Here is a 23,779-nt window from a genome sequence, read left to right on the forward strand (position 1 = left end):
CGCACACACACAGACAAACACAAGCACACCACAATTCAGTTATACACAAACACACACGCAGACACACGGTGCAGACATGGCTGAGCACAGAGGATCCAGGTGAGGAAACGGTAACAGGGAGCCGTCCACACCAGGAGGTCTCATAGCCCGCAGCTACAAGGGGGGGGGGGGGGGCCACAGAGACCATCCCGGCCGGGACGGATAGAGGAGTCCACACCACAGCGGTGAAGCCGTGGTGCAGAGCTCCACAACCATCCAGGCCAGAACCACCCCCAGGACGACCCCCTGCAGGCCAGAGTCACTCCCAGCATGGAGGCTCCCCATGAGGAAACTGTCCTGGCCCTGTGTCTGTCTGAGACTCCTCAGACTCCTTGCTGCAACAAGACATCTGCGTAGTTAGGGGAGTAGAACCAGTAGAACTGCAACAAAGCACACACAAATATATAGTCATATTCCAGTCTGAAGATTATTATCTCTCCCTGAAGTTATGGTTCAGTGTGGGAGAGAGAGATAAGAGCATGCCTCATCAATAAAACATGGCCATGTGTGTGTGGAAGGTGGACAGTCTGCACCTTACTATTTCTTCAGGAAAGCAGTTTTTGATGGTGTTGATGTACTCCTCCAGAGCAGAGTCAGGCTCAGCCTCAATTTCTTGCACCTTCTTCAATCCCCCACTGGTCACAAACAGACGGCGGGCCTTGCTGTCGTCAGGCAGCACCTGATGGAGACAGAGCTGTGCTGAATAGGCTGCCTGCACCATGAATGTGTGTAGTGGAGGTTGCAGAGTCGCTCACAACCTTGCTGAACTGGCAGAGGACGAGTTTCAGGATGTTGCTGGGAGCGTCGTGAAGCAGTGGTTCCAGAGCCGCCACGCAGGTGCACTTGGGCAGGATGCTCTGCAGAGCTTTCTGACTCTGAAATGTCACAAGGTGGTCTTTTAGTGCATCACAGATAAAAGTGAATAGCATGTTCATTCAATTTACTGTTACAGAAAAAAAATAAATAAAAAGGAAAAAAACAACATTTGCAAACAGTTTTGATTTTATTTCTGTGGCGATGAGGCTGTTTGTTCATTCATTAGAGGAAAGTGTGTTGCATCTCTTACTTGGACCTGCAGCTCCTTTGAGCTGCTGGCGTCCATGTAAAGCTGCAGCAGTTTGGGCAGCAGGTTGGCTGTGGCCACTGCTTCTGCGTGGTCGGGGGTGTGTTGCCCTATCTGGCCGATGGACCTCACTGTAGCCGCCTGGATCTTCTGCTCAAACTCCTCAGACAGACACAGGGCCAGCTGGAACACCCCCTGCAGGACAGGAGGACACACAGCGCAACAAGGGTGGCCTCAGTGCATGTGACCTACATACCAGCCATGAGGGTTTTAGGGGTCACATGAAGAGATTTTAACACCTTAGAGCGGATGACAGCCATAGCGAGGCTTTCACTGTGAGTTGCCAGATATCCCAGCATCACGATCGCCGGCAACCGCAGGCCTCCACGACAGCCAGCCAGGTAGTAAATCACTGGTGCCAGGGCACCAGAGTTCACAATGACCTCCGGCAGCTGGAGAAACACACACACACACACACACACACACACACACAGGAACACCACTCATTGTGTCTCAGTGTAGTTGTGGCTGCGAGTGTGAGTGTGCAGTACCTCCAACGAGTGTTTCACCACCTCCTGCATGAGGGTGGCCACGTTCTTCCGGACGTATTCATCCGGGTCTCTGAGGAGGGCCACGGCTGCAGGGAAGATCTCTGCCTCAATCACCATTTCTGCCAGGCCGGCCGAGTGCTTGCTAATGCTGCTCAGCGCGGAGAACACCTGCCTCTGCACGGACACAACAGTACTTCCAGAGATGAAGAAATGAAAAGTTTATTACTCCTTTACGTTTCCCTCTTGAAACAGCAGCATCTGTCTTCAAATATATTTTAAATATTGTTCAGATTTATTTATTTTTTTAGGTTGCCAAAATGGGAGTACAGAAACATTTAAAAAATGTTTAAAACATTTTTTTTTAATTAGTCTTAAATAAAACTTAATTTTCACTTAGATTTCACTCTCCTTTTTTGGATTTTCCAAGACATACTTAAGTTTTAAAATAATTCAAGAAAAAAAATTAAAAAAAAGGTGACTTAGTGTAAATCAAAAATACAAAGTAATGTTTACAATCATTTTCTACACTTTAATTCTATATTTTTGGATCCAATTACTTTTTAGAAATGTTTTTCTAAATCTGTTGATCCACAAATAAAAATTCCTCTAACAGAGTTTGAGCAGGGCAAGATTTTGTTGAAATGTTTAACATAAGTGAAATGAATAAATGTGTAAAACTCTTAATAATTCAAATGTACATGTATGTAGATTCTCCTCTGTTAAAATTGATTTAATAAAGTTCATTTTGTCTCTTGATTACAATTACTTTGCTAGTTCTTTTTTTCAGACAAATAATTTAGGTTTTTTTAATTACCTGACATGTTTCGGCGATTTCGTTCGCCTTCATCAGTGTCACCAGTGTCTGGTGACACTCCACCTAAATTATTTGTCTGAAATGAAAACTAGCCAACGATTTGTTAAGAATTGATTTTAAAGCAGGGAGTTTTTTTCAGTTTTCTGCTAACAGTGTTGTTAAATCCTTATATAAATGAAATAAAAATGAAAAAAATAAAACTGGATGAGCTTTTGTGTAATAAAGTATCACCAGCAGTCATCGGGGCCTCACCTTGAGTTTGGCGTCTCTACTTAGGGCCCACCGTGCCAGGAGTGTGAGGACGCCTGCGTCCACCATGGTCTGGGCCAGCTCTCGTGTGTGTTTGCAGATGTCACGGATTGTGGAGGCTGCGATGCTTTTTAGGGACATTTCAGGCTCCTGGAGACAGAGCACCAGCAGATGGGCCGCTCCAGCCTCCACCACTGACTGAGACAGCGCTGCCGAGGCAAGGAGGGGTTGTGAAAAATGAGGCAAAAGAGGTATATTTCCAAATCCTGCAAGCTGTGTCCTCTTAATGTTTTGTTCCAAATGGTGAATGAATAGTGTTGCTTTAAAAAGTATTTAAAAAATATCTGCAGCCTATAAAAATATAGATGCAAAAGAGACAGATGTAAATTAGAACACGTGTGAACGCGCTTACTTTCATTGTGTCTTGCGATGCAGCCCAGAGCCCAGGCGGCCTCCTCCTTCACCCTGGGGTCAAACCCCTCCAAGCAGAGAACCAAAGCCTCCACCCCCCCGCAGCCCACCACCGCCTGGGACAGCTCCGGGGAGTGTTTGGCCACCGCACGCAGCACAAACGATGCTGCCTTCTTATAAGACCTCTGAATACAAACACAAATGATTTATTTTTAAAAAAAGACCTACATTAGCCCGCAGTTACATTTCTTAATGTCCCTTTTAAAAAAAACATTTAAAAAAGTCAACTCACTTAACAGTTCATGTACCAAGAATTGCTGCTAATTACTATAAAGACTAAAGTTTTGTTTTATCATGAATAAAAATGCATTGAATGACTGAAATGGCTTATATGCTTATGTTTAAATTATATAATCCCTTGCCAAAATCCAAATGCACATAAAAAAGAAACAAAACAACAATTATAAATGTAAATGATTGAATTAAAAATATCAAAATGATGCAATTTTTTTTAAATTAATTTAATTTAGCTCTCTGGATATATAAAATAAATTAATTGTATCTTTCAATAGCCTGTAATGTTATTTAAAAGGTTCAATGATGAAGCTAAAAGATGGATGTGGCATGAATAATCAAATCAACCAAGGCAAATTAGGCCTATTAGCTATTAGACTCAGTCAGCTGAAACACGCAAATGCTGCTATCAAAAGAAGTCCACAAAAAGGTAAGACTAATTTCAGCTAAAGTTGTTCAAGATGAGCATCAGTGTTTAAAATTGTAAGACTTCATATAAGTAGTTATTAAATGTTTTAGATGCTAAAGAATAAAGAAAGGTTTAATCTATTGGGTGTATAAAACAGAGGCTGTATGAGTGCGTGTGAGAGCAAAGCAAAGCCTTTTTCCAAGCTTTCAGAGCACATTTGTCCACATAAAATTTAAATTAAAGCAGTAAACATCAAACCTAAAGTGTCCATATGTAAGATATAACACTGCACTTCCACTCTGATAATAAGAAGTTCTGGTCTGAGCTTGGGAGTGGGCTGCAAGAGAAGACAAAAGGCCTGGTTGCCTTCGTGGTAAAGTGCTTTAAAGTTTTGAAGTATCCCCCAGGCAGACTGCTGCGTAAGCCCCACACATGATTACATTCAGGGGCTTGACCCCTGAGGTCCTGCAGGGTGACAGCCAGCCCTTAGTCATCGCTTTCCTCTCTCACACACAGCACCTCAGAAAAGACAACATTACATATATATTGTAGTGACCATAGCAGGACACTGTTTAGTTTCAGTGGGTTGGAATTCAAAAGAATCTAGCCGTTACTAACGACGATGATGACCTTTCAGTTAGTGTTCTGTTACTGTTGGTTACGGGCAGTTGTAAATAAACAACACAAGTTTTTCCTTCGTACACAAAAAGCGTTCTTCAGCTCTTTTGTTCCCAAACTCCTACAATATATTACATATATGTCCAGAAAATGAAAAGCTTACATTCTGTGAGGCCATAGATTGGACCAGGTGAGGCAGGATGTCCTCCTTGACCACGCCCTGGGCCAGGCCCTGCTCTGCCAGGTGGCCCACAGCCAGCAGTGCACTTCGCTGGATTCTCGGGTCCACATCCATCGTCAGATGGCGGAGAAAGCTCAAAATCTCTGGAGGAGAGGTGAAGACACATGAACACTGGGCTCAGTTATTTCATAATAATTTAAAAGAAAATAAAACCCTGTCTGGCTTAACAGCTTCATTTTGCATTTAGCCCCACTGTAGCTAAAATCAATACAGTCAGCTACAACAACTACAGCATCATCTTATAAAAAGTATCTCACCTAATTTCAGTAGTATTTCACTAATAATGTTGTAAGGCATCATCACTTAACAGTTAAATGGCTTAAAATTTCAGAAAGTATTTCTTCTTCAGAGTAAATGACCTAAAAAGATATGTGATGAAAAAGATAAAGGAAAGGAAACCTTCAAAATAACAGGAAACAGGATTTGGTCTCTCCACAAACTTAGAAATGTTTGTTATTTGTGGGGGGTTTTTTTTTTAAAGGCCCACAATGTATCCAACCAGGGGTGCAGATCCGATGTCAGGATTGGGGGAGACACCAACGTGATTTTAATTTTTAATTTTTTGCCAATATGCAAATCATACCATGCCATAAATTGGTAAAGGCTCGCCAAAAAATACTGCACAGGGAATCATTTATTGTGCTTACCTTTCTTGTTTATTTCTTGTTTATTTGTCCTAAACAGCTCGACTAGAGCCCGTCAAAAATTTTAAAAATATTAATTCAGACTAAAAAAAAAAATGTATGGCATAGCAATACTTTCAATCTGTACACCTCAAAACACACCGTGGATGTATTATTTTTTTAGAAATATATTTTTAATAAATATTCCACATATTCAACCTTTAAGTTTGTTCAATTTTGAATAATTTAGGGTATTTTTATTGGGGGGACAATTCATGTTTTTCAGAAATTGGGGGGGGGGGGGCATGTCCCCCCCATCTGCACCCATGTATCCAACCATTTAACAACAGTCTACTTGACTCTGCTGCACATAAATTAATAAAAACAAGGTCTTCAGTGTAATTCCTTGTCTAAAATATTGCAGTATTCAGTGTGCTGGATGCTCGGGTTCACATCCATCAGGAGGAGTAAGGAGAGGTGAACACATGAACACTGGAGTCACAAACTGGTGCTAACTTTGCCGTGAAAATGTTTTACCTGCATTTTGTAGGTGCTCTGCATTCTCGGGTCTGGATGCCAGGTCGGCAATAGACTGCACAAACTGCCGCCTCTCTCTCTGGAACTGCTCCAACACTGCACAGCAAACAGATTACATACATTACAACCAGACACAACGTAAAACACTAACTTTCTTCATAGTGAAGCAAAAGTTTGCAGGCTTCTCACCTTGATTTAGACGTCCTTGACTCATTGGGACCCTGTTTTTTTTTAAGGAGTCTCAATTATAAACTGTTCTGTTTTTTAAGGAGATTTTAGCTCAGGATTTAACGCAGCGTTTCACCAAGGCTTGTGATGTTGTTGTTATTGTTGCCGTGGCAACGTCAGGGAGACTGTTCTGCGGGCTGTGACAAAGATCGTCTATATAAAAATTGACGTCTCACTTCGTTCAAAATCACATCAGCGGACAGCTTGATAATGTTCTTGGGAAATACGTTCAGAGTGAGACCTCTTCTCTTTTCTCGTGTTGCCTTTTAAACGGCGGACTTGTCGCAAGTTTGATCAACGCCGTCACTGAACCATCTTCAAAAGAAAAGGGAAGTGAAAAAACGGATATAAATGCGACATCCTGCATCTAACCGCAGGAGGTGAAAGTGTGTCATTTTTTATACGTTTTCAACGTAAGGACCATCGTGGTGATTAGATATTAGTTTTCATTGTCACCATTTAAGATGCCAATGAAATCTGACAAATTGTGACCTGGGCTACCTTTTAGTGAAGGTGAAACACCTGAGGGAAAACATGATGTCATGCTATTTAAAAATCATATTAGTAGGCCCTAATAATAGTGCTTCCATGACAGGCTATGACTTAGTTGTTTCTGATGGACAGAGAAAGTCCAATACTCACGTTTGCTCTGCTTTGTAAGCTGTTAATCAAGTGAGACATGTTTATAGTGATTATTTGGTAAATTATAGACGTAGTCTGTTTTTACATGCGTAGATTGGATGTCAAAGAAAAATAGAAATTTTTCCAAAAAGAAACTCTTTCACAGTCGGAGACACAGAAATCTCAACTTCAGTATTTCCACACACAAAACGTCAGTGCCTTCCCAGAGGATTTTGCTTATTTGGTCATATTTCATTAATATCAAAATTTAGCCATTAGATCATATTTGTTGTATAGGCTTAAAATAATTTAGTCTCCTTCAACTTCTTCTTTTTTGCTCTGGCTGTTTGCACTGCGTTTCGGTAGGCTATAGCCCTGAAAAATACCCAAAACTCTGCCAGTAGAAGGAAAGGCCAATTTTACTCCAGCTTTTTATTCATTTTTCAGATTTCCGACCTACAGAGCTTGTGCATTTTATCCTATAAAGGCTATTTATTGAATGCTGAAACTAAAACCAAAATCAGATCAGCTATAGTTGGCTTGCAAATTGCTTTCATACTAATCACCTGAGAGAGCTCCATCTCATAGGGAAAAGTGAAGAAAGGTCAATTTCCCACTGATTTACTGACGCACTGCCACAGCGGAGGAAAGAAAGGTTTGAAATTAACATTATGTTTCTGCTGAGTGGCTGCTCCTCCACCCTGCCACACTGTTCTTTTAAATTTACAAATTATGTCACAATATAAAAAATAAAAAAAAGGATGGAGGCTTGAAGGCTCATGGTGCAATAAAATAAGCGTAAAGATGATGCAAACAACTTGCGCAAACATTGTATTTTAATGAGAAAAATGACTCAAATACAGAGTTTAGGCCACCTCACAGCTGAATGGGCAAATTTTTTGGGTTGTATTTTTAGACCCTATCCTTAAATTTCTTTTTTTCTTTTTTCATCCACCCATTCGTTAATTATCCATTCCTGTTTATTCCTGAGCCTATCTCATGAAAGACCCCGTACTGGTCATCAGTCCATCGCAGGGCATCTCAATAACCCACACATCAAAGCTTTAAAATCAGTTTAATTCAAAATGCAGAAATACTTTCAACGATTTATTCTTTTCAAATGAGATCATTTTTGTGAACATGTTATGTTTCCTCCCACCAAAATGAACCCCAAATGATCAGTTTTACCGATGAGGTACACTAATTACCACATGTAGTTAAATGTCGCTCCATTATGCCCCAAATAACGCGTGCACTAAATACAGATGAGCTCTATTTTCCTGTGATGTCGCTTTTCTGTACGTCAAAATAAAATATAAACCGGATAAAGAGCGCGATGCGTTTCATTGTCGAAACACGGGACGGGAGGTCATGGTGTTTGAATCTGCTGCCGCACATTCACTGCTTTAATCTTCACACAGAAGTTCTCGCTTTGCTTCAAAGAGGAAAAACAGATCAATAGCCTAAATATTCACACAAAATGGGAAAAAGAAGAACTCTGTATAAAAGTTTGAAAATGACGCTAGTTTAAGGTTTATTCACATTTCTGCGTCCATCAGAAGAAAGAAAAACAATGTATGCCCCCTTCAAAAAGCAAAAGTGCATGAAAGTCAAATACAATTTTTTATAACCGCAAACCACAGTGGAGTGACTTTAAAACTCGGATCATTTTTAATACAGTCGCATATTTTGTGCTATTTTTCAGCACTTCATTTCATCTCAGCCGTTTGCACTTTTACGTGTCGCGCAAATAAATAAATAAAACAAACGAACAAATAAACATGCCCATATTTCAATTTGACTGAGAAACATGATTTGGTCCCGAGCCAGATCTCTTCCTCCTCCTCCTCCTCCTCCTCCTCCTCCTCCTTAACTCGGTTATCTCCATCTCTGCTGCTTCAGACGGACATCTGCTGTGCGCCGTCTGCCATCCCAATCATTTATTTGGTTTAATTCACACAAAAGCAGCAAAATATCCGTAAAAAAAGGGAAGTGAATGTCTTCGTAAGTGTAAAATGTTTTATTTAGATGTTTTATACTGTGCAACAGTAACAATACGATAAGTTGTCCATACAATCCAGCGATACAAATACGGAAACCAAGAACATCAAAACATCTTGAGCATGAAATGAAGCTGGAGTCATCCCCTTGAAACAAAGGGAGCATAAAAGAATAACATCATCGCTGATTAAATATGCATTTTGTCTCTATTTACAGCGGCTACTAGACGCGTTAACGACGTGGAGGATGAATGACCAGGCTTCACTGCAGCTAGGAAGTTCTTGTGTGTTTTTCAGTAAAAAAAAAAAGAGGTTGTTTAACTTCCTCTGAGGCTTTCCCCTCCAGGTTAGCGGCGCTGGAACGAACCTCCGAGGCCCGGACAGCTTCCAGGACAGGACGGGCCTCCAGAGCCGGTCCTCATCTACGACTGAAGTGTGTCACAATGAGCATGCATGTTTTCAAATGATCTTAAACATATCCCAACACACATGGAGTAACAATGAGAAATACGTTTAATTTGAAAGACATAAAAAACAAAACAAAAAACCACAAAAGTCACTTTCAGTCACTTCTGTAAAATAAAGATGTAGCTTGTAAAAAGGGGATACATTAATGTCCTTCTTTTCAGCTTTCTTTTCTTTTTTTTCCCCTCTCCCTCAACGTCACTTTTTCGGATTAAAATTCCCAGCCATCGATCCGGTTCCGTTCGTTCTCAAATGTCTCTGATTCCACTACTTTAAACTTACAAACAATGCCATCATTTTCAGAACAACGAATGGAGAGAAAGATAGAGAGAGATAGAGAAAGATAGAAAAAGATAGAGAGAGATGGAGAGAGACGGGGACAGAGAGAGAGATGGAGATAGATAGAGATGGAGAGAGAGAGATGGTCTACACAGTGGAACTACGTTGGCATGGCAACAGCATCAGCTGCGGGAGGCTGGCTGGTCGGCTCCGGAGCCCCGCGTCGTCCGTCATCCGGACGAGGTCGTGGAGCCGTTCACGGAGACTTTCCGCGGCTTGCCGCCGCTGAAGTGGCTGAAGGGCCGGCTGGGGGTCTGCGGCGCGCCCACGGCCAGGCCCACGGCCACGGCCACGCCGTTGACGGCCGCGGGGCCGTGCGTCTGCGGCGGCGGCTGCGGGGACGGCGTGCCCGGGCTCGGCAGCGACGACGACGTGGAGGGAGCCCCGGCCGGGCTGCCGGCCTTGTCGCTGGCAGAGTCGCTCTCCGGCCCAGACCTGCTGGTGCTGCTCGGACCCTCCTGCTGGTTCACCTTCATCTTCTTACAGCTGGGCCGGACCCGGTACTTGAGAGGTAGCGGGCCGTTCTGCAGGAACACGGATCAGCATCAGCAACAACCACAACTCACACTTCATCACGTGAAGTGCAGCTTTGGTTCAGTTATTTCATAATAATTTAAAAGAAAAGAAAACCCTGTCTGGCTTAACAGCCAGATGTCAGTGATTTACAGTGGGGCATTTAGCCCCACTGTAAAATCAATACAGTCAGCTTCAAATACAACAACTACATCATCCTATAAAAAGTATTTCACCTAATTTCAGTAGTATTTCACTAATAATGTTGTTAGGCATCATCACTTAACAGTTAAATGGCTTAAAGAGAATCAAGTCTGCACTCATATTACATCTTAGTGTATTTTATTGTATGTTTGATCTTATATCTTAGTGTATTTTATTGTGTTTTCTTATATTGTGTATTTATTAGTGTATTTTACTGCTGTGTGTCATCATTTCTTGGACTGTATGTAATGTATGTGTGTCTGGAACCTTCTTTTACATCAACCTGCCCCAGGGACTAAAGATGCAAATTAGCCACTGGCTATAATCTAGCATATTTACATGAAAATGTTATTAATATGTACTGTCCCTGGTTCTTTTCCTTTAAAAATAAAATACAAATACAAATACAAAATTTCAGAAAGTATTATTCCTTCAGAGTAAATTACCTAAAAAGATATGTGATGAAAAAGATAAAGGAAAGGAAACCTTCAAAATAACAGGAAACAGGATTTGGTCTCTCTCTAGGTCCACAAGCTTAGAAATGTTTGTTTGTTGTTGTTTTTTCTTTAAAAAAAGGCCCACAATGTATCCAACCATATTTAACAACAGTCTACTTGACTCTCTGATGCACATAAATTAATAAAAACAAGGTCTTCAGTGTAATTCCTAAAATATTGCAATATTCTACATCACACTGTAAATTCAAGCTACCAAAAGCTGTATTTTACGATTAGAAAAAAAAAAATGTAACGCATTCATTTTATCTGAATTTGACAACATGGAAATATGTAGCAATTCATGTTATATGTATATTAAAAATCTCGTGGATTATTGTGATGACAAAGACATCTTACCCTTCTCCAAGTGTAGATGTATGCTATATCCATTAACGTGTAGTAATCTTTAAGAGGCTCATCTTCATACATGACTTCAACCTGTGCAGAAAAGAAAAAAAAGTTTGTTTTTATTAACAAACTCCTTTTAGGTGCAAAAATATGAATTTATTTAAATGTCATATCATTGCAGTTTATATATAATAAATTATATATATATAGAGTGTCAAAATTATATTTTAGTACGTGAAAAAAAAATACCTGGTATGCGTTTGGGATGTCCATTTTACTGCGCAGAAACTTTCTCAGATGCATGACTGTCATTGCTGCTGGACACTGCAGGTACCTTTTGTTAGCCAACTGCACATGGAATTACAAAATTTAAAAATGTTAATTATACATTTGTATCAAAGGACATCTATAATTTCATTTTTTTTAATGTACATTTTTGCAGAGAACACAGACTAGATGTGACCTTAAAAAAAAGGAGAAGAATATTTGCTTGTGATCGTTTACCACTGGGAATTTAAAAAAAAAAAAACACAAAACAAAAACATAACACTGCTTGGCCATGTGTCATCAGTTTTAATTTCTATGGATGAATGTAGAAGGTTTGCAATAAAATGAGTATGTTAATATGTTTGAAGGAATGAATAAATTAATGAATGAATGAATGACACATGCAGGACAGAGACTCAGCCTAAATCACTGTGTAATACCTCTTTTGACTGCTTGTCTTCGGCTCCACCTCCCAGTCTGCACATTGTAAACAATAAAAATGTATTAGCAACCCTCTAATCCACCAATCTGGATTTATTTACATTTTTTAAATCATGAGTAAAATATTCAATCGTTACCAAGAAAGCTAAAGGTTGGTTTTTTGCAATCATTGATAAAATTAGACTCCCTTACGCATAAACTCAGTGCGCACACACTTTTTCTTAATTATTTCATAAACTTTAAAAAAAATAGTGCATCTGACCTAAAACAAATTTTACATCAGACATGGAGAGGATATATATCGTATAGTCATAAATTAATACCAGAAAAAAATTAAATGTTTTTTTCCTTCCCGCTTTACATTGAGAGGGGAGAAGTGTTACCTAAATAGATCGTGTTTGCTGATTCCATAAACATTTCAGTGCTGGATTTGATTGTTTTTTTAAATACAGCATAATTTCAGACACTGTAAATATTTATAGGAGAAGCACAAGCTTTTAGAGCGCATAACCACTACACCATGAGTTTACATTAAAATGGTAGTTTATTCAACCAGTTCCAGGTTTTTTAAAGAAGCAACTCAATGATGCATCCAACACGCTCACCTGCTCTGATCAAAGAACTCAATAGAGAGGCTGATGATTTCATCATCTGTTATTATTCTCTTGTCCTCGTCTGCTACCTCGCCACGGTCCTCATGTGATCCGTTGGAAGCTTTAGCAAAATAAAAATGGGGAGAAAAAGCCACAAACGTCCCGGTGAGTCAACAGAAACTGCAGTTGTTGAAAGGGAGACGCGATTTGCTACACACTCTCTGACTCACCATCCACAGGATGCTCCGCATAGAAGTCTCTCCTCCTCTTCATTTCATCTGGGGACATTCAGAGACACAATCAAGTCAGTTCACTTTCATTTCTCACAATCACACACTTACAGAGAGAAAAACAGTTAGAAGTGCTTTCTTATCATTAAAGAAATAAATCTGGGGTCTGAGAAATGGGTCAAGCATCAGAATACTGGATGTAGAGATTTTAGTTTTTTTGAGGGTTATTTTTTGTCTAACTCAATTGAATAATGCTGCATTTTTGTATGATTTCAACAACCTTTGCAATGAACATCTCAGGACTTATTTTGAAAGGGTTTTAATTAACTTACAGCACTTAAGGAGAAACCAGTCAACCACATCATGACATTCACACGAGATAACTGCTCAGCTTACCACAAGTGCACAAATGTCACCTCAGCAGATCATGTTTAACAGAAACAAGTAATCAGAAGAAAATGCACATCTGCAAAAGCTGTAAACATGACAACGCTCTTACTTTTGAAGAGGCCCGGGACCAGTTTGTACACAATGTCCTGTAAAGTTTTGTCAGACCTGCAGAGAAGATTAAAAACTTCTGTTAACTCACTGTGATGCATCAACATGCTCACATAAACCAGAGAAAAAAACTACAGATTTTGAATGAGGAATAGTAATTCTTCATATTATAAAACATAGTCTTGAAAAGCTTAAATGATGCCTGTTAAAAAAAAAATTAAACTAAAAAAAAAGAAAGAAGCCCACAGGACAGACATGAAAATATACAAATTAATTATTTTAGAATAGAAAAGAAGAGGAGAATAAATGGAAAAATGGAGATACATTGCATCACAAATGGTAAACGAGTCTCACTCAACACTGTCCCAAAATTAAATCTACATTCAAATCAGTACAGAAAATGGAAGAAGCCAGAAAGTTTCTGGATAGATGACTCAGATCCAGACAAAAAAAGTCCAAATCTCACCTGATGTTAAGCAGTGGCTTGGTTTTGTGAACTTGTACATCACAGATGGGACAGTATTTGCTAGTTTCCAGATAGCGCACAATGCACATTTTGCAAACTGAAAGGAAACAAATGTAAAATAAATACACCAAATATCTGAACAGGACTTTGTGACATAAGGAGACTCCTGAGAGCTGCTCACATGAATGAAGGCATTCAATGATGGTGGTTGCATCTATGAAGTAGCCTCCACACAGGACGCAGATGAGGTGAGGGTTGAGCTCTGTGATCTTTATCCTGGTCGTCCTATGCATGTTGAGAGAGCTGAACAACAATCCTGCGTTGGAAAATGAAAGAAGACGGAGAAAAATAAGTTGGGAAAAAAGAAAAAGAAGACAGAAGGATGCGAAAGATTGGCTGATGTTGACAGGAGCTCTATGAGGACCATTTGGACAAAGCTGCTGTTTGCTTGACTGTGTTAAAGCAACATAATCGCGTATGTTAATCTAAAAATAACCGACGGATTAGTTGGGTGGCAGATCGATGGGCAGCAGTGAAATGCCATAAATCAATCACGTGCGCGGGGATAGACGAGGCACGTTTGTCGCATCCTTGGTTTGATCTTAAATATTTAAATATGGATAATTTCAAAGCGACAGACACAGTTGCAAATGTAATAAAAGAAAACAGTTTTTTTTTCAAGATTGGTCGAAGAACGCTTTAAAACTGGCTTAAACTCGACCACGTGACCCGTGAAATAAAACCCAACCTGGCGGAATTAAAACCTTCAACCATTAACATGTGTTTGGTTGTGAGAGCGGGTGAAGAGGGGGTCGGACTGACGACACAAGCATCCATTCATGGCGTCAGGTGTGCCACACTGGCTGGGGGGGGGGGGGGGGGGACCTGGCCGTTTCTATGGCAACGCGCTCTGCCTGTAGACAAAAGGTCGGACCGGAGCCGCGGCTCCGCGGCGGGGAGAGAGAGAGCAGGAGCCCGGGAGTCGAGCTCCGGGAGCCGGGCTCCGAGCCGCGGAGAGCCGCTGCTCCGCCGGGCTGCCCGCGGCACGGCTGCCATTTTGTGGAGGAAAAAGAAAACCCTCGTCGGTTCAAAAGGCTGCGGGGTTTCCTGCTAATGCGGGCTCGGGGAGAGCGTGCGTGAGGCGGACCCGAGCTCCGTGGACGTGTGTTACCGCAGAGGGAAGTGCGTGTTTAACCGGGCTTTATAGCCGTGTGTTCTCCCGCTGCAGCGGGAACAGCCGCGGCTGCAGCAGCAACATGGTTGAACCGCACACTGGAACCAGCAACACTGTTTACCCCAAGACATTCATCTACCCTCTACAAAATAAAATAAAAATAATAATTATAATCACAGGCACAAAAAACACCAGCCTCTTGAGCCTCGGGTGTTTGACTATAGCCTACTGAGATTAACCACCAATGTCCAATAATGGGGAAAGTCTTTCGATGTCAGTCATATTTCCCCCAATAATGAATGTGCCACAAGGTTAAATAACATTTAAGCTTAGAAAACAACATCCTAACTGTACTTACTCCAACGCATAATATTGGTAGTTGGGTTATGAAAACAATATCCGGGCGCCCGCAGCTGTCGCGTCACATACAGCCTAATTATACTGCTTATAATAAAACAGTGGCTCCTTCCGTGACTGTGTTTGACCGCCTCCTGGTCCGTGCTGACCCCTCAGGTTAGCTCCCAGAGCCTGGGTCGGCACCGTGCCCAGGTCCCGGCCCAGGTCCCGGCTGGCTGAGGGTCAAGCCGACCTCCCCGGCCACCGAGCCCCGAACACGCCCCGCCGGCGGCGGCTCTGCTCCGAGGCTCGCCTCGCTCTTGGTTAAGTCTACTTATGAAGGGAGCCTGTTGCGAAATTAATCGATTAACTAGTGTTTGGACAACTGCTCTCCCTCTCCGTCATGTGGGAGCTCACTTAAAACTCTCAGACCCCTGACACTTAAAATAAAAATAGGTTAATATCCATGAATGAATCTCTCCAATTGACACTCCAACCTACGATCAAATAAGCATGGTGTTTCGTGTTATAAGGTGTCCTCTTAATATTTTTACACACTGGTTTAATTTTAGAGCGGTCTTGATGACAACATTTAATTATGGCCAGCCCTGAAATCTTAAATGCCCCCTATAAACCAGCAGAACCGATAAAAGGTCCCCCTTGGTTCTTGGAGTGATCAGAAGTCGTGCTCTTCTTATTTGTTTCCAAATGAAACCAGAACCAGCAACGGTTCCGTTTACATCTGGATCAGACAGCGGGAAATAAGCCCATTTGATTTGACGCTGGGAAAATGTTATAACAAAATAATATATAAAACTGTCTGTCCAATCATTAAAACAAAAAAAACACACACAAAAAAGACGTTTCCAACATCTGTCAAACTGCTTCACTCAAGACAACACAACGCAGACTTGTTGTAGCCTACACATTATTGCCAGTCTGTTACAGTCTACATTATCACATAAGCACACGTAAAGGCTGTCAAAGTGCAAAGTCAAGCAATGAAAATGTCCTAATTTAAACCCATTAACCACACACAGGGTTCCCAACAGCGTCCCTGGTTAGAAGGTCTTTTTAGCTCTCAAGAGGGACAAGCCTCAACCCTTGCCCGTCTGTCATATGTGAGCAGTTCCTGAAACACACCGGATGCCAGTGTAACAGGGAAAATGTTCACATCCATAATGAGATTTAACGTCAAAACAAACAGTCCAACAGCTTGTTTGAATTTCAGTGAAATAACCCAGACTGCTGACAACATAAAAAACCCATTGTAGCAGACGTGTCACTCACTCTGTCTTTGTTTTAATTTATCAAAAAATAAAGAACCATCCTTGAAATTTAAGATAGTCTCCCATCAAATCATTAATGCACATACAGGCTGATTTTCAATTATCTAATATTTACCAAGCAGCCACCATGAAACATTTCGCCTATGCGCAGAGTAAATGACTCGCCTCCACGACACGGTCGCGGGAGCCGTCCAAGTTAAGTTAATAAATCTATTATTCATCCGTGTTGCCCACAACTGGACACGGAACTCGGTTCCTGACACTTTAATGAACCCAACTCTATAAAATGAGGACGCTGTGTGCAGATCCGAGCCCGGGAGGACCGTTTGGAGCACTTGCTGCTCTCCACATCTCCGCCAATCCAGCCTCGCTCGCCTCGGCTCTCCAACTTTACATAAATCCAAACGACGCAATTCCCACCTAAACCGAGATCAACTTACACGGACGGGTTGCTGGACGCCGTGCGACACGGTGGCGACCAAAACAAGCCCCTCACACGCGTTTATAGCCGAGCGGGGAATGCGTTTTTGCAGAAAGAAAAAAAAAAAAAGTGGTGCGCAGACACACACACGGAGGTCCACGTCGGTGATCGCTGCAGCCGCCGCTCCAAGCTCCACATCCACCGCTGGATCGCAGCGCACAAAACCCTCATCCCAGCCCCGGGCTGGCCGTCTCCCCCCCGGCGGGCAGGGACGGCATCGAGCGAGACGTACCTGGAGGCTCGGCTGGGGATCGACGGGTCTGGAGGCGAAATAGACAATGAAAGTTGGGAGGCGATCAGCAGCAAATGAATAGGAGCCGAGCCGCCATCTTGAAGCTGCAGACGCTGTCAGCGGCGGAGAGCGCACGGCGGACCGGAGCGCATTTTCAGATGTGCGTCCACGAAACTCCGCGTTTCCGCGCCTCGCCGTTGCCGTCCGCGCGTCCGAGCCGCGCGCCCCGCAGATCCCGCTCCCGCAGCTCCGCAGAGGAGGGCTTTCCACTTCGGCACGGATAACTTTGCCTCCAAAATACCCGCTTTGCCCCCAGTGATATGCAGCAGTGTGCGTCTGCTCCGTGGAAACTGACACCGTCCCCAAAATGGCTTGTAGTTCGACCGCCCCGCTTTGGTCACGTGGTCTGGTTGCTTAAGGGTGCCTAGGAATTACTGTCGGTGTAGCCGTGGCGTCGGACCAAATGTACCACATAACACGCAAAATTACAAGAAAACGCAAAAAAACAAAAAAAGCGTTCACTTTAGCAGGGTTTTTGACGGATAAACAATCGGACCTAATGCGCAGTTTGTGCTTACTTCAAGCTGTACTGACACCAGGGGGTTGCTTAAGGGCGCCTGGAAATTACTGTCGGTGCATTCTTGATCAGTTTGTGACGCATGATGTAAAATAACCGAATCCACGTTCACGCAGTTGAAAACACTTTGCAAAACACCAAGCTCACGGGTTACGTGCGTTATGGCACGCCTGGCCGAGGCGCTGCAGCTGCCACTATAAGGACTTATACCCTACCAGGAATGCTAATGGTGTCTCTCCGTCTCTGTAATGTTAAAAATAACAGCAGCACAGTCTCACGGACGGTCGTGTTTGTGGTGAAAAGCCTTAAAGTCCTCAGTGCGAAGGCTGCAGGCAGCTGCCTCATCGGGCTCTGCGGGATCGTCGGTTTTTTGGGACCCGCACGCACTTGGGTAAGATACCCCCACGTGACAAATGGCTCCAGTGTCAAACCTTTGTCAGGGGGTGTTCTGGTTCTGACATATGCAAAAAGGAAAAAAAAAAAAAGAAAGTGCCACAACATTGAGTTGATGAATCGGGGTCTTTCTTCCGTGGAGAGTGCAGGCATCTCGGGTGTTTGTGGAATCTGAGCCGCCGTGCAGCTCCAGCTGAAGAGCTGTGAAGTTTGAGCTGAAGTGCACGCAGAGAGTTTAGCCTTTGTCGAGGAAAGAGACCAAAATATCAAGCAATTTAATCCAGAAAATCTTGGCTCCTGGTTCATAGTCTTTTAATTTAGAGATTGGGCTGATGCTGTTGTTGCCAATGTTGGAGCTACCGTGATTAAACAAATATAAATAAGCAGTCTCTTCTACAAACTCTCAGACACAAAATAACCACATTCATGAGGTTACTTTTCAACCAAAAATGGCATTTTTCACAAATACAGATCACATTTTTGCGCGTAAATGCAGTAAATTGTGAAACTCGTGGTAGAACAGAATATTTTATTTTTCACAAGTTAAAGATTTTTTTTCTTCCATGCATAAAAAAGAACTCATTAGAAGAAGTAAAAAAAATTACAAAAAAAATAGATGAGCTTTTGCGCTTGAAGTTGTCGAGGGAGATGCACAGCAGGATCACATCTGACTGGCTTTCTCCACACTCTTTGCAGCGTCTTTCAACTTTCCCACCATATCCTGAAAGGAAGCAAGCCATGGACATTCTCAGTAGGAATTTAAAAAGCGGGGGGAAAACTGTCAGGAATAAGCAAAAATGTCATGTGGGATTCCCCCTCTCCCTCACCCCCACCCTATTACAATTAAAGGCAACCAGTTCAGCGGTTCTGACCATTAAACCGAAGCTAACAACCAAAACTGAACACTTATTTTCCACATCCATCGGACTGGATCTTTAACCAGATCTAACTTATTTAAATGCAGGTCAACCTACACTTGACTCCATCCGCTGACACGCTGACCTACATTTAAAGAGTCACAAGTGATGTTTATCATCGCACGTGAACACTTTTCAGTAAAATCACCTTAATGCGTCAGTGTCAACACCACATCAGGGCGTCCAGGTTCCCCATAGTGTATATTTAAGCTTTTCTGCAGCCAAGTCTAATCCAAAATGCAGAAATGGGATGTAGTAATGAAAACACACTTTTTTGCACGTAGGGATCCAATTTAAAACAGACTTTTTCTTCGGAATGTGACGTTTTCAGATCTGAAGTCATCGGCTTAACAAAACTTTTTTTTAATAATTTATTTTATTCCGGTGCAACAATCAATGTCGCAATCAGCCAGAGTAGTTTTACCTGCAGCTGCTCCATCGTGCAGGTAAAGTTGACGTCTTCAGGGGATCCCTGATTCTGACAAACAAAGACACATTTCTAATTTTGGGCTCTAAAAACAGCACATTTTCAAAGAAAATTGGGAAAGCAGTGCAGTCACCTCAGTGTTCAGTGATATCATGTAGAAAGGCTCGTTGACTTTATCAAGCTGTCCATTCTGATGGAGAAATGAAAAGGTAAGATTCATACAATAAAAAACTTTGCAACCCAAACACAGATTTTGTTGCAGAGATACCTTCATGTGGTATTGTAGACGCCAGGAAACGTCATTAATCTGAGCTGGACGTCTTCCTATGCTAGAGAAGAAAGAGAAAAGACCTTGTTGTTGGTGCTTCTTTTATAAAACTTGAAAGTATGTTTTTTTGTAATGAATAAACTCTCAGTTTCGGGTGACACAAAGCTGAGTGTATCATAAAACTTTGCAAATGACTAAAAAAGAAACTAACTGATTTAGAAAAGTCATAGTTTGCTGAGATGAAGCAACTTGCCCCCTTTGCTCCCATTTAGATAGATTACTTTTTTCCTTCCTTATTTCTCATGGAAAAATCTCTGAGACCAAAATAAATCAGATGATACTTCTGCAATGCTAATGCTTCAGTACCAAAAATATAACCCACTTCTTATTCCACTTTTGTCTTGAAGACAAGATCTGAGAATAAAAATCATATCAACCTAAAAAAAGTTTTCTTATTCAATTTCTTTCTCTGAACATGTGTTTCACCGTTACCTTGCTAAAAGATGCTCCAGTTCTTTTTTATGTCTCTGTAAAACAAAACAAACATTAGTTCCCAACTTTTTTCCTAATCCTTGAAAGATTGTTAAAAAAATATGACAGATTGAGTTGTACCTGATATGAGTTATAGAATATTTCTGTTCTTTCAGCACTGAATGCGAGCTCTTCAAGGCTTGAACTACAAACAAGAAAAAAAAGTTGAGGGTTTCATTTTCTTTCCACAGTCTTAAAAAGATAAGATTACCAAGGAAATTCACAAGCTTGACACTGATGTCAAGTGATTTGCAATCACTTCAGAGGCAGTTTCAAAATTAAGACAACAAAAGAAAAGCATCACTTTCAAAAGAAGAAAACCATTCTCTCAAAATCCCCATCATTTTAAGTTGCATGTTGATGGCTGGATGCAAACCAACATGCTTGAATAATATTCTTCTGAACATACTGCATGTTTGTGATGACAGTAACATCTTCTCTTCATCAATAAAAAAAAAAAATCACAAAAAAAAAGCTAAATTGAGATTAAAATTCTGAAAACATAGCAGATGCTTGAGGGGAAAAAAGCCACCACTCCTCCATAATATAAGAAACATATACCTCAAACCTCTTTCCATTTATTTGCTGTTCATCACACTAACATTCTAAAAGTTTCTCCACAACTTAAACTCCAAATCTGACAGCAAGCATGCTGCGGAACAGCAGAGCACCGGTACAGTAAAACATCTGGGACAGGCCGGCCACACATGCAGCACAACGGAACCGCAGCTTGTTCCAATAACCACGCAGCAGCCTCCCGAGGATCACTTTGCTTTGCTGAATTGTTTCTGCACACGAGTTTTGCTCTTTTGTAGATTCTTGCATCCCCCAGAGACAAAAAGCATTTTCGCATATTTAACCGAGGACTGTCATGGTTTCTGTGGACTGTCAGTGTCTCAACATGAGTCCAATTGCTGATTTCGGACAATTTTATTTGCAGACTGTTTCCATTAGAAATTCGCCACAATCGCCTGGAGAAGATCCCAGCAGCCTCCCGTCTGATGTCACCCACCTTATCGTGGATTTGTCTGCGTTTTGTTTGACAGCCTCCAGTATGAAGGTGGTGGCCGCAGCGTGGATCTGCTTCAGCAGGATCCTGTCGATGTGCTGCAGCTCCGGCTGATCTGGAATCACAAACGCGTGAGGACATGAGGGAGGACGGCGCCCTGCAGTTATACAGCACACTCAACACAGCGCTGTAAACAGCCCCTAAATGATCCGTGCGTTTGCGATCCATACTTGTGTTCTGGGATTGACGCACAGAATGGAAATCAATGATGATTTGCATGTGAATGGGGCCCCTCGGTCGCATCAGCCGGGGGTCTTTTGTCTTGTTGGGCTGGTGAACACTTCGCTTTCTTAATACTTCTGACACTAAAATGAGCCGGGATTCTGCTGAAGTTGGACGATGCATGTTTTGTGCAGACAACTGAAGCAGTTGTGACGGAGCAGGAAACCTACTATAAATGCTGCGTGTTTGTTTTCCAATCCAACCCCGGTCATCAGCAACACACGGCGTTGGCTGGTGCCAATTCTGCAAAAGGGGCGATGAAAGGCAGCGGTCGGATCTGTATGCATGATCAGACTCATTAACAGCGATTTAAACCGTATAACATAGTCTTTCTGATGTGCTAAGTAGAATATAATAGCAGTTTGACGTGAGATTGTGCAACCCCGCTGAATGCAAAGCGAGCAGCGGGAGAAACGACGCCTCTAACGCGGCGGGTGCGAGTCTGTCGCTTTAACGCAGAACCATAATTCAGGCTTAAACACCTTTAATTCGGTTCACGATCGCTGTGGAAATATCGCAAACATCGCGGCAGCCGTGTTACACGTCCACAAGAAGGGAACCCGGAAGCAGCGGGGGAAACAAAAGCGTCTGCAGAGAGGAGGAGAGAGGGGAGAGGAGAAAGAGGAGGTGCAGCAGCTCACCGAGCACCGCCGGGTCTCCGTGGGAGGAGAGCACGCTGCGGAAACACGCGTCCACCAGCACCGGGAAGCTGCCCTGCTCCACGGAGGACGGCTCTGCCAGGCTCTGCAGCCCTTTCTGCACGCACTCAGACAACTCCATTTTGCAAACGGTGACCCACGACATGGAGCCACGTGACGGATCAGCTGATGCAGCGCGTGGAGCAGCAGTGGGCTGAGCAAAGGAAAAGCTGCTGCACGCACACTCGAGGAGGGAGGGAGGGAGAAGCTATAAATCACCGGGGATCCCAGGGAATACCGAGAAAACCACGGATGTGGTCCAAGGTGGAAGGTTTTTTCCCCCGATGTGTGATTAATAAACTTCTCAGCCGCTTTTGGCTCAGTGCATACAGGCTGCAGAGAAACACACACCAAAACGTGTAGTTTTATAAGCCGACTTAAAAAGGGGTCAATGAATTGAGGTTTTAACACCGCAACATTTATTCAAAAATAGATGTAACTGTGTCGTTCACATTTAATCACGCATAACTCCATGTCACGAGTTTGAACCTTTGGTTTATGGGCAAGCTGTCAGTCACATCTCAAACGTAAATGCATGTACTTTTTCAGCAAGTTCAATAAAGATAACAAGCCAAATAAATCTCCACACAGATATTATGAAAAAGAAGTCCTTGCAACAGTGCATTGATCTACGTGCTGCTGAACAGTTTCTGTGTCCTATCTTTTGTGTTGATGTGAGCGTGCTTTGCTGCAGTAATTCAACCACCGTGTCTTTTTGTTTAATCAGATGGTTTAAAAACAATGCAATCCTGTCACCGAACTGTCATTTCCCCTCTCATGGCAGTTTAGGAATAACATCTAAGACGAAAGTGTTTTAAATATCTGCGAGGCTTGTCGTGCTGCAAAGATGCAATGCATCTTTAATTTTGATCACATCTGTGCATGTGGGTTTAGTAGAGAAAGACCAGCTCAGGTGGAGTTCTGCTGGGATTAACACTTGCTTTTCTTCAACTTGTTTAGAGTTGATGGAAAACAGTCGTAGGCTATTCTGCAGACTTCCCCTGTATTCCTGAAATGAGCAAAACATGATATGTATTTAATCCCCATGCATTGTGGACTTGATGAAGGAAAGAATGTAAAAAGAAAATGTCATTTTTCTGAAGACTTCTCTGCAGCTGTCAGACTAACACCTCAGGAGCCGCTGAAACCTCAACAGTCAACATGTTCAGCTCATTGTTCATCACGTCATCTGCCGTTATTTTTCGTTGCGGGGACTTTCCCGCCAGAGTCTTAAGGCAGTCATGAGGTAAACAGTAAGTACTCCACTTTTTACATTTCCATTATGCAGCCAAAAAAAACAACAAACATAATGAGCCCATACAAGAGTTGTAACTCCATGACAGCAGCAGAGACCAACATCACAAAAAAAGAAATCTTTTTTTTTTAATAAACAGGCTGCAATAGGTTACCAGCTGTTTATGTATGCAGATGCTGATCAATTAAAACCGCTATCGTTGAGGTCACGTGGTGACGGTATATGCGCGCACTTTTCTGTCAAGAAAAATACCTGGAACAGACAAATGTTTCAGCAGCTGTTCTTCACTTTTATTCACAATGCAATAGCAGTCAGCATTCCCATCGCTGTCCTCCAGCTTTATGAGCCTCG

The 23,779-nt window shown here is 42.2% G+C and overlaps 2 protein-coding genes across 2 annotated transcripts; both read right to left on the reverse strand.

Annotated features, from left to right (window-relative positions):
• Positions 1-362: 362 nt before the first annotated feature.
• spag6 (sperm associated antigen 6) lies at positions 363-6,063 on the reverse strand. The gene is made up of 11 exons (XM_061714067.1): positions 6,039-6,063; positions 5,850-5,945; positions 4,612-4,772; positions 3,129-3,312; positions 2,720-2,925; positions 1,654-1,827; positions 1,402-1,554; positions 1,106-1,297; positions 798-914; positions 574-718; positions 363-412 (listed from the first exon to the last, which is right to left on the reverse strand). The coding sequence occupies exons 1-11, from the start codon at positions 6,061-6,063 to the stop codon at positions 363-365; spliced, it is 1,503 nt and encodes a 500-aa protein (XP_061570051.1).
• Positions 6,064-8,996: 2,933 nt separating this feature from the next.
• Positions 8,997-22,303, reverse strand: bmi1a (bmi1 polycomb ring finger oncogene 1a). The gene is given in 18 exon segments (XM_061713551.1): positions 8,997-10,026; positions 11,074-11,154; positions 11,314-11,412; positions 11,772-11,808; positions 12,378-12,486; positions 12,596-12,643; positions 13,095-13,150; positions 13,560-13,656; positions 13,741-13,875; positions 16,930-17,099; positions 18,707-18,762; positions 19,383-19,436; positions 19,519-19,575; positions 19,654-19,714; positions 20,146-20,232; positions 20,234-20,329; positions 21,197-21,308; positions 22,117-22,303. Coding segments are annotated over 18 exon segments (1,872 nt in total). The 5' UTR covers positions 22,280-22,303; the 3' UTR covers positions 8,997-9,672.
• Positions 22,304-23,779: the final 1,476 nt, after the last annotated feature.

This window comes from Cololabis saira, chromosome 22, assembly GCF_033807715.1.
Source record: "Cololabis saira isolate AMF1-May2022 chromosome 22, fColSai1.1, whole genome shotgun sequence".
In the NCBI taxonomy this organism is placed as follows: domain Eukaryota; kingdom Metazoa; phylum Chordata; class Actinopteri; order Beloniformes; family Belonidae; genus Cololabis; species Cololabis saira.